Source organism: Engraulis encrasicolus, chromosome 17, assembly GCF_034702125.1.
Source record: "Engraulis encrasicolus isolate BLACKSEA-1 chromosome 17, IST_EnEncr_1.0, whole genome shotgun sequence".
In the NCBI taxonomy this organism is placed as follows: Eukaryota; Metazoa; Chordata; class Actinopteri; order Clupeiformes; family Engraulidae; genus Engraulis; species Engraulis encrasicolus.
In genome coordinates, this window is record NC_085873.1 from 21,100,266 (window position 1) to 21,111,658 (window position 11,393).

The 11,393-nt window shown below is 46.3% G+C and overlaps 1 protein-coding gene across 1 annotated transcript; it reads left to right on the forward strand.

The window, feature by feature from the left end:
• The first annotated feature begins 3,069 nt into the window (after window positions 1-3,069).
• LOC134467316 (probable vesicular acetylcholine transporter-A) lies at window positions 3,070-4,559 on the forward strand. The gene has a single exon (XM_063221213.1). The coding sequence runs from the start codon at window positions 3,133-3,135 to the stop codon at window positions 4,402-4,404; it is 1,272 nt and encodes a 423-aa protein (XP_063077283.1). The 5' UTR covers window positions 3,070-3,132; the 3' UTR covers window positions 4,405-4,559.
• The last annotated feature ends 6,834 nt before the right edge of the window (window positions 4,560-11,393 follow it).

Below are 11,393 nucleotides of genomic sequence, written 5' to 3' on the forward strand. Positions count from 1 at the left end.
AACTGTTAACACAATGTAGATTTAACTCTCACAGTGATGGTCCTATACTCTAAAGTGATAAATTAACACCGGGACATGTAGGCTACATACTGTGTATACACGTGAGACAGATGGCACGCTAGGTAATCAATAATCAATATGATGAATGAAAAATGTCTGCACAGTTAAATCCTTTTTTCTTTTTAATAGCCAAGCTTTCGGTCTGTGACCTTCCACAGGAGCCAGCTTGGCTATTAAAAAGAAAAAAGGATTTTTATGCAGACATTTTTCTTTCATAGTCTTTTTTTTGTTTAGCACATTTTAATCGTGAGTGCGATGTAATCTGTTTAAATATAGTCAATAATGAATAAAATTGATAATTGGGGGCCAATTGGTGGTGGTGATGAAGTGGATCATCGATGGATAGTAAACGGATTCTTTAAAGGTACACTGTGTAATGTTTTTAGTAGCTTCTTTCCAGAATTCATGCTGCCCATTCACAAATCCTACCTTTTACACGAAGACATTTTTATACTTTGGTCATACTAGTAAATTTTAATTTATTACTTACTCTAGTAAATATTCATGAAAATATTACATTTGGCTATAGGCAGCACAGTTTCAATGAACAGCATAGTTGTACTCTGGCCACCATCCTACACAGTGCACCTTTAAAAGCAACATCTTCTCATCTTGGTGGTGATAATGAAGTGGATCGTGACCTTTTCAGGAGAGCTCACATCTTATCGTCCTCCTCTTTCATGACTATCTTCTACACTAATGCTGGAGCTGGCTTAGTCCCAGGCCAGACTCTTGACATGATGTGTATGTCTGTGTGTACTCTACTTAAAAAAACCCTAACTAACCCTTCTTTGCATCTTCACTTGTTGTTCTGTATATTTCCTGTGCACTTTGTCTCTGATATACATGTTAGCTATGATTATGTCCTCCTTTGTAAGTCGCTTTGGTTTTTAAAGTGTCTGCCAAATGCAATGCAATGTTATATAATGTAATCATCAGCTTGGTTTGTTCGCTCACTCGAAACTCAATCAAGTTGGAGTCGTACCACTCCACTGGCCCAGTTCCTACGGTAAGAATGGGGAGTGATTGAATTAGATGATGTACTATTCATCATATCTACCAAGAGATTAGCTGAGCGTCAGGGGGAAGAGTGAATGAGAGAGAGAGAGAGAGAAAGAGAGAGAGAGAGAGAGAGAGAGAGAGAGAGAGAGAGAGAGAGAGAGAGAGAAGAGAGAGAGAGAAGAGAGAGATTTGACATTTTTTTTAAATCCCTTATTAACTGCAGGAGAGGAACAAAGTGTCCTGTAATGTGGCATAGGAAATTATGTCATCTGCACTTGAAAGTGAAGATAAAATTGCTTTTTAAGTAGTTAAAGGAACTCCATCACGAAAAGATGGATGTTATTCGGAGCTTGAACATGACCTTTAAGATTAAGGTTAAGATTTGGTAGCCTGATTATCATCGACTTTCAAATCTATTCGAGAATTGGTCTGACCAAGAGCATCACAATGAACATTTCCCACATGGCATGGTTGACAAGCCTCCCTTGGTTTGCTAATGGTTGTTTGCTTCCCGACAAAATGGGAGGAGTTACCGATTTTTCGGGAGCTCAGAAAGTACTTGCATTGCTCTTGACCTGACTAGTAGCAACGCTGAAGGTGTTGCGTCAATAGGAGGGCATGGCCTGGCTAAAGACTTATAAGACCTGAGTCCACTCATCCGGCTACCCTTTTGGAACTGTATTGCAAAATAAATGATGTTATCCTGGCTGGTTTGATCACGAACACTCCACCGGATAAACACTCCACCTAATACACTCCACCCAATAAGTCACTTACAGAATGTGCTGACCTTTGAACCCAATGTGGTCACCCTCCTTATACTCTCAACACACACACACACACGCACACACACACACACACACACACACACACACACACACACACACACACACACACACACACACACACACACACACACACACACACACTTGATCAGACGGGCCTTCTTACCACTCTAACTTGAAGTCTTGTTCATGTAAATCAAGCTCGTAGATGGTATTGTTGGACAGTCATGTGTAAGCGGTTAGAGCGTCAGTCTTATATCTCAAAGGTTGCTGGTTCGACTCCTGACCCGCCAGGCTGGTGGGGGGAGTAATTAACCATTGCTCTCCCTTCACCCTCCTCCATGACTGAGGTATATTGAGCATGGTACCACACTGCTCCCTTGCGGCATCATTGGGGGCTGCGCCCTTGCACAGGTGAGGCACACAATTCGTTGTGTGCAGTGTGCACTTGTGTGCTGTGTGTGTCGATGACATTGGGAGATGGAGTTTTCCAGGTGGGCCTCCCACATATACTGTATGCTCAATCCAGAAAGCTTGTGAGTGGATGCCCTCCAGTGGTGAAAAATGGTAATCTCCACAGAGGCCTCATATACATGCATACTGTATAATTTGAGAGAGTGACGAGGGGTCAGAGATCATCTTTCTATACAAAGTGCAATACATATGTCTTGTCAAAATTGACTTTAGACTGGCTAATACAAATGGTGATGAATGCAAGATTATTTAACACAGATTCAAATACCATGAAGAGGCTGACATTCTGAACGTCTGTTTTATATTAATCGTTTGGGGTTTGGGGCATAAATGTATGTCTTGTGTATTGGGTAATGTGGATCTATCTATGCTGCTTGACACCTTAATTTCCTCAGGGATTAAAAAATGTCACTCTTCTCTATTCTACTCAACTCAAATGTCTTCGGTGCACAACCAAACAAGAGAATTTGGCTTGCTGTTTCAAGACTTTTGGATGGGACCGTGTAAAGTATTGGAACAGCAAGCCAAACAGTAGGCCTGGCCAACATACATATTGTATATAGGCCTACTGTAGGCTATGGTCACCTGTAGGCTATGTAGGCAATATCCTACATAAAGCACCACAAACTATTGAGAAACAACGTTTTGGGGGGAGAGTAATTTATGGATGGTCCCTAACTTTGTTTGTAAGATGGGGTGTGCTCTCCCTGAGTTCAAGTCTGAAAGTGTGTAGCCTAGACTACGCATCTGAACATCTGTCAATCGAATATTCAATGTAAAAACTACTAGGCCTAGGCTATCCGAATCCGAGATGGGAGAAAGACTTCAACAATTTGGTACCGTTATGGTAGACCCGAGGAGACGTTCTATTTTAGTGATTGTGTGTGCGACACTTGTGTTAGACAATATGCTCTTCACGGTGGTGTTGCCAATTATTCCAGAGTACCTGGCTCTGGACAGTGAGGAATACGTTTACGAACGCCTGCATGAAAATTCATCCAGTATATTCAACCGAACTAATAGAGACGTTAAAATTGAACTACTGTTCGCATCAAAAGCTATCCTGCAGCTGCTTGTCAGCCCCTTGTCCGGAACTTTCATGGACAGGATGGGATATGGCATTCCACTTTTAATCGGAATCACGGTCATGTTTCTGTCCACGGTAATATTCGCGTTTGCTGAGAACTACGGAACACTCTTTGCAGCACGAAGCCTCCAAGGACTTGGCTCTGCGTTCGCCGATGTTTCTGGGATTGCTATGATTGCGAACAAGTATACCGAGAAGTTGGAGAGAAGTCGGGCGCTGGGCATCGCCCTAGTGTGCATCTCCTTCGGAAGACTAGTCGCGCCACCCTTCGGCGGCGCCCTGTACCACTTTGCGGGCAAACTGGTCCTCTTCGTAGTTTTTGCGTGCGTCTGCTTGACCGTCGGCTTCCTAGTTTTAGGTGTGATAAAGCCATTTTCGATCAGGAATAGAGACAACACGCCCGAGGGCACTCCCATCTACCTGTTGATGTTTGACGCGCGCATAGCGGTGGTGGCGGGTGCCCTGGTGGCTTGCAACATCTCCTTCGCCTTTCTGGACCCCACCATAGCCGAGTGGATGAGAGACACCATGCCAGTCACCGAGGCAGAGATAGGGATGACTTGGCTGCCTGGTTTCTTCCCGTACGTCCTTGGAGTGTTCGTGACTTTCCAGTTGGCAGCCAAGTACCCCAACTTGCAGTGGTTATTTGGCGCGCTTGGCATGGTCATTATTGGCTCGAGTTCATGCGTGGTGCCATATTGCAAAACCTTTGGCCAACTGGTTGTGCCCTTGTGCTGCATGTGTCTCGGCATCGCACTGGTGTACACCGTGCTCTTGCCCACTCTAGCCTTCCTCGTCGATGCGAGACACGTCTCTGTGTATGGCAGCGTCTACGCCATCGCTGATATGTCATGCTCCATAGCGTACGCGATGGGCCCCATCGTAGCTGGTCAAATAGCGCAAAACTTTGGCTTCGCTCAGCCGAATTTGGCTATGGGTCTGGTGACCGTCGTTAACGCACCCGTGTTGTTAATTCTGTGTTGTGCGCGCCAATAAGATGGCACACAGATGGTGACCAAATGATGTTTGTAAATACTGAAACGAATGTATAGTCTGTCATTAGTATTTTATGCTTTTCTTTTTCTTTTGTCTACATCCTCATAATAACAAATAAGTACTGTATAGCCAGTTGTATTATTTTAATGCCCTATAATATGCATGGCCCTCGAATAAACCATTGTTATGTAAACGATTATTATAAGAACTGAAATTATTTTGAATAAACATCTACTTTGTAATTATGAGGCATACACTTTAGATGTGTCTGTGTGCTGGTGTGTTGTTCTTTGTGTATACACACACTCTGGTGGAGCGAGAAAATGAATGAATGAGTGAGTGAGTTTGTCTGTGTGAAGACCAGGAGACAGAGTGAGTGCAGGGGCAGTTCTTGACCAGAATTATCAGGGGGGCCGAGGTGGGGCTATTACTTTTTTAGGGGGGCCACACCAGGGGCCAGGAGGAAATCTACAGGGGCCCTGGCCCAACCTGGGCCCTGTCTAGAACCACCCATGAGTGAGTGACAGTGATTTGAGGTCAGAGTGGTAGGCTCGTTTTTGATGGTGCAGCCCTGCTGTAGGCCCATAACCACTGCGAAATTACAATGCATTCTGGGTAGAAATAGTGTCTCATTCGACTTTGCGCAACGCCCACATGCAATGCACTGCATTCTGGACTGGAAATGTTGCATGATGGTTAGAAATCATGTCCGACTTGACGCAGTGCACATGCATACTGTTTTCACATCGTCAGTAATCTGCCCTGATTGGCGCTCATCTAGCTGATGTGAATTGCGTGTGCAGTCCACATATTGGCAAGGGAGTTTACTTGCTGCTTCCGTGCTGGAAATGAGGATAGATTGCTGACGTCATGCCAGTGCAACAAGGAGAGGGGTGCTGCTCTACAGAGATGACAGACAAGTTGTTCCCGTGATGACTTTATACCGTGTGACATGAATGTGGAACAGAAGTCATTCCCATAAACAGCTTTGTTGATTTGTGCCATCAAGAAAGCAATGCACCGGCCCTGCCGTGGCCAACCGGTAGGGCACTCGCCTGCCATGCGGCTGACCGGGGTTCGATTCCCGCCCCGGGTCCTTTGCTGACCCCTCCCCGTCTCTCTTCCAATTCCCTTCCTGTCCACCTCTCACACTGTCCTGTCAAATAAAGTCGAAAAAGGAAAAAAAAGAGAAAAAAAGAAAGCAATGCACCATCACAAATGCAGCCAGTGACTGTGATTTGAGGTTTAGAGGAGGAAAGTTTGGACATCTGCGAGACAAAGGGTTTGTCCGTGATGAAACAGTGATGCTGTTGCTATGCAGTGTACATGCACACTTTGCCAGTTTGATGCATTCTGGTTAGAATTGGTCTAACTAGCAAAGTGCGCATGCACGCTGCATAGCAAAGGCATCACTGCTTCATCACCAACGAACACATAGGATCTGTGTATGTGTATGTATGTGTGTGTGTGTGTGTGTGTGTGTGTGTGTGTGTGTGTGTGTACTCTGTGTGTGTGTGTACTCTGTGTACTCTGTGTGTGTGTGTGTACTCTGTGTGTGTGTGTACTCTGTGTGTGTGTGTGTGTGTGTGTGTGAAAGAGAGTGAGTGTGTGAAACAGAATGACAATCTATTCAAAATGACCATTTCAAATTTCTTCTGAGCACATCTCTGTTCATTGAAATAGAGTCTTTTGGCTAACAAGTCACATTTCCGTGAGGTGCTTAGAGGGGCTGGGAGCTATCAGTCATGGGTAAGCAGTTAGGGCGTAAGACTTGTGGCCCAAAGGTTACTGGTTCGACTCCTGACACGCCAGTAATTAACCATTGCTCTACCCCATCCTCCTCCATGACTGAGGTACCTTGAGCATGGTACCGTCCCGCCGCACTTCTACCTTGGGGCACCATTGAGAGCTGCCCCCTTGCACGGGTGAGGCATGAATGCAATTTCGTTGTGTGCAGTGTTCACTTATGTGCTGTGGAGTGCTGTGTCACAATGACAATGGGAGTTGGAGTTTTTTGTACTACACTAGATGTTAACGGGACGGGAATCCACAGAGAAATCTTATCATCTCGATTTAATACTTTCAACGTAGCCAGACAAATCCAAAGTAGACAAATTCCATAATCTTCTTGACATTGCTTCACTGCTTTGGTGTGAACGCAGCCTAAGCAGGAAGACCAGACCTGGGTCACATATGCATCAATACTTTTAGTTGGACAGGACAATTGTTGAATTGTTGAAAATGTGTTTATTTCTTGAAATTGGCAAATAAAAAAAGATTGCTCTGTTTTTCCCCCAGTTTTCAGGCAGTAACTAAAATAGAACGTTGCAACATTTGGAAGAGCAGTACTATCTAGCCTATTACCTATAGGCCTAGTATATTTATGTAGACCTATACTGTCTCACGTTTTGAGTTGCTTGCGCATGTAGCATGGGGGAGGGGCTAAGTTTGTAGCGACTACGCCACCTAGGGGCAGAGCAAGTCTACCACTAGGAACAATCTAAACCTTAAGTTTGCACAAGTTCGTAATACACTGGACAGAGACGGGATCCCAAATATATTTCTCTTTTATTGTTGTACAAACATGAATCATAAATAAAATGTGCAAAATAGCAAGCTCTTTATGAGCACAAGGCACAATAGTGGGTGGAACGAGAGAGAGAGAGAGAGAGAGAGAGAGAGAGAGAGAGAGAGAGAGAGAGACGAACAGCCTGGGGCACCACTGAGATCACTAACCTATATGGATCTGCAGTACTACTTATCTTACATCGTGTGCACACGCAGGAACTTCCTTCTACCACCAGGCTGTCGATGCACTATATACCATGTTCCACCACACTATAAAACAATACACGTTACCGGCACTCTCACATCGCACTCACACGCCCTTGACACACTCCGAACTGCTGAAGAGGCTAGCAGTCACAATTTTCCCCAATCCCACATCAACCCCAAATAAAAACATAAAATGCAAAAGTAGTAAATTAATCAAAAGCACAGAAACACAAAAATAAGTAAACTAAAGAGAAACATAAATAAACAAATGAAGCACTGCACACCTATACAGCCCTGAATAGCAGGGTATAGCTACACTGGCACACAAGCAGTTAAAGAGTCATGCAAAGCAGCAAACCTAGCAGAGTAAGCAGCATGCGGAAGCACAGCAAACTAAATAAGCATGCAGTAGCAAAGCAAACGAAAATGAAAACAATAAACATGCAGACGTGCAATAAATGAAATGAAAATAAATAACGCACAGCACAAAAGGGCTTAAAAGCAGGCGGAGCCACTGAAACCGCGCACCCGCGTACAGTATTACACAGACATGCACGCTCCGTGCAGGCAAAGCGAGGTGAAGGGGCAAGCGTGGCTCGCCAACAAGCGTGATTCTTCCCCGTTCCCCGCAAAGCACGGCCAAGCCATTAGCAAAGCAGGTGCGCAGCAAGGGGAAACCAACCCATTATCTTCTCAGGCGAAACAGCAGCCGACAGACCCGTAGGCACACACACACTGGTTGGTTCGTGCCGGAGGGGCCGCGGATGAAGGCTATAATTATAAAAAGTTACCATCAGTAAGGGTATGGGAGATAGACAGAAGATAAGGGGGGGGGGGGCAGACAGGTAGTATACGCACCTCAGACACGCGAGTCACCAGCACAACGCTTTCGAGGATCACCACGCCACACCAACTACTTCCACGAGCAGGCCAACTAATTACAAGCATCAAAACAGTTCACATTAGGGCGCCGCAATAATGAGAGGGAGCATATCTAATCGCAGGAATGGAAGCACAACTCACCCAGTGTCCACACAGCTCCTAGCTCCGTGGAGTCACGTAGCTTATCAGTGCGCTCCCAAGCGATCACAAGTGCTGAGTGAACGCCGCACTGCAAGAGGGAAATGGCGCTATAATTTCCAAATCACAGCCGCAATTGCAAGTAAATGCTAAAGACCAAATGCTTACCCTCACGGTTCATCTGCGGCCCCTCGGCAACAAACGCAGCCCAGGCTCACGCCAAAACAATGTGTGGCGGAAACGAGACAGGAAGCAAGGGCCCATTCATATAAATAGATTATGCCCGCCCACTGCTGTCAATCAGCAGCTGTCAATCACACACACTAACGTGATGGCAGGGCCAACCTGCTACAATCCACCCCTACTTTTTGTGTCGGCGCCCCGACGACAACCCAACTCGCTCAGGGGGAGCCTATATGACAAGGGCTCTCGGGGGCCCAGCCTCCGGTACAGAGGGGACCCAGTTACAGTGAGACATGGAGACCCAGCAGTCCAACTGCCGCTATCCAAATAACGCAAGGCCAGTGGACCCAACCTCTGATACAGAGGGAACCCAGTGGCAAAGCAAGACAACAGGGAGACCCGGCAGACAAACCGCCGCTATCCAAACAGTACAAGATCAATGGACCCAACCTCCAGTACAGAGGGGATACAGTTACAGTGAGACATGGAGACCCGGCAGACTAACCGCCGCTATCCCCACAATACAAGGTCAGTGGAACCAGCCCCTGCAACAGAGGGGACCCAGTGACCAAGCTAAACGACAAGGAGACCCGGCAGACTAACTACCGCTATCCAACCAAAGGAGACCCGGCAGTCCAACTACCGCTATCCAAATAACGCAAGGCCAGAGGACCCAACCTCCAACCGCCGCTATCCAAATAGTACAATATCAATGGACCCAGCCTCCGGTACAGAGGGGACCCAGTTACAGTGACACATAGACCCGGCAGTCCAACTGCCGCTATCCGAATAACGCAAGGCCAGTGGACCCAACCTCTGATACAGAGGGGACCCAGTGGCAAAGCAAGACAACAAGGAGACCCGGCAGACTAACTGCCGCTATCCAAACCGATACATTACAGAACCCCTCAACCCCTGCAGTATTTGTAGGCCGCAAAAGGTGCTCATTGTCAATTCGTAACAGGCGTAATCAGCTCTCGCAGTTACTGCTAAAAAATTCAAAGGACAGCCATCCTAACTGTCAATGCCTACCTTCTTGACGACCGTCCACCGGCTGCTGCTTCGCCTATTAAAAGCACCCAAACAAACAAACAAAAACTAAACCAAAGAGAAAACGAAAAAGAAGCAGGGCAAACCCAATCAACCCACTATGACAGGTACCCTGAAAATAAAAAATAAAAACAATTTTGCACCTTCACTTCACAAATACAGAGTACAACAACACACTTGGGACCCACGTCTCTGTAATAAGTATGTGTAAATCCTGCCGAATCCAACGCCAAATGTAGCATGGGGGAGGGGCTAAGTTTGTAGCGACTACGCCACCTAGGGGCAGAGCAAGTCTACCACTAGGAACAATCTAAACCTTAAGTTTGCACAAGTTCGTAATACACTGGACAGAGACGGGATCCCAAATATATTTCTCTTTTATTGTTGTACAAACATGAATCATAAATAAAATGTGCAAAATAGCAAGCTCTTTATGAGCACAAGGCACAATAGTGGGTGGAACGAGAGAGAGAGAGAGAGAGAGAGAGAGAGAGAGAGAGAGAGAGAGAGAGAGAGAGAGAGAGAGAGAGAGAGAGAGAGAGAGAGGCGAACAGCCTGGGGCACCACTGAGATCACTAACCTATATGGATCTACAGTACTACTTATCTTACATCGTGTGCACACGCAGGAACTTCCTTCTACCACCAGGCTGTCGATGCACTATATACCATGTTCCACCACACTATAAAACAATACACGTTACCGGCACTCTCACATCGCACTCACACGCCCTTGACACACTCCGAACTGCTGAAGAGGCTAGCAGTCACAATTTTCCCCAATCCCACATCAACCCCAAATAAAAACATAAAATGCAAAAGTAGTAAATTAATCAAAAGCACAGAAACACACAAATAAGTAAACTGAAAAGAAACATAAATAAACAAATGAAGCACTGCACACCTATACAGCCCTGAATAGCAGGGTATAGCTACACTGGCACACAAGCAGTTAAAGAGTCATGCAAAGCAGCAAACCTAGCAGAGTAAGCAGCATGCGGAAGCACAGCAAACTAAATAAGCATGCAGTAGCAAAGCAAACGAAAATGAAAACAATAAACATGCAGACGTGCAATAAATGAAATGAAAATAAATAACGCACAGCACAAAGGGGGTTAAGAGCAGGCGGAGCCACTTAGGCCGTGCACTCTCGGACGGTATATTATACAGACATACACACTCTGTGCAGGCAAAGCGAGGTGAAGGGGCAAGCGTGGCCTGCCAACAAGCGTGATTCTTCCCCATTCCCCGCAAAGCACGGCCAAGCCATTAGCAAAGCAGGTGCGCAGCAAGGGGGAAACCAACCCAATTTCTTTTCAGGCGAAACAGCAGCCGACAGACCCGTAGGCACACACACACTGGTTGGTTCGTGCCGGAGGGGCCGCGGATGAAGGCTATAATTATAAAAAGTTACCATCAGTAAGGGTATGGGAGATAGACAGAAGATAAGGGGGGGGGGGCAGACAGGTAGTATACGCACCTCAGACACGCGAGTCACCAGCACAACGCTTTCGAGGATCACCACGCCACACCAACTACTTCCACGAGCAGGCCAACTAATTACAAGCATCAAAACAGTTCACATTAGGGCGCCGCAATAATGAGAGGGAGCATATCTAATCGCAGGAATGGAAGCACAACTCACCCAGTGTCCACACAGCTCCTAGCTCCGTGGAGTCACGTAGCTTATCAGTGCGCTCCCAAGCGATCACAAGTGCTGAGTGAACGCCGCACTGCAAGAGGGAAATGGCGCTATAATTTCCAAATCACAGCCGCAATTGCAAGTAAATGCTAAAGACCAAATGCTTACCCTCACGGTTCATCTGCGGCCCCTCGGCAACAAACGCAGCCCAGGCTCACGCCAAAACAATGTGTGGCGGAAACGAGACAGGAAGCAAGGGCCCATTCATATAGAGCTCTTCAGCGTTGACGTCAACTTGTATGCGGCGTTTGGACTACCGG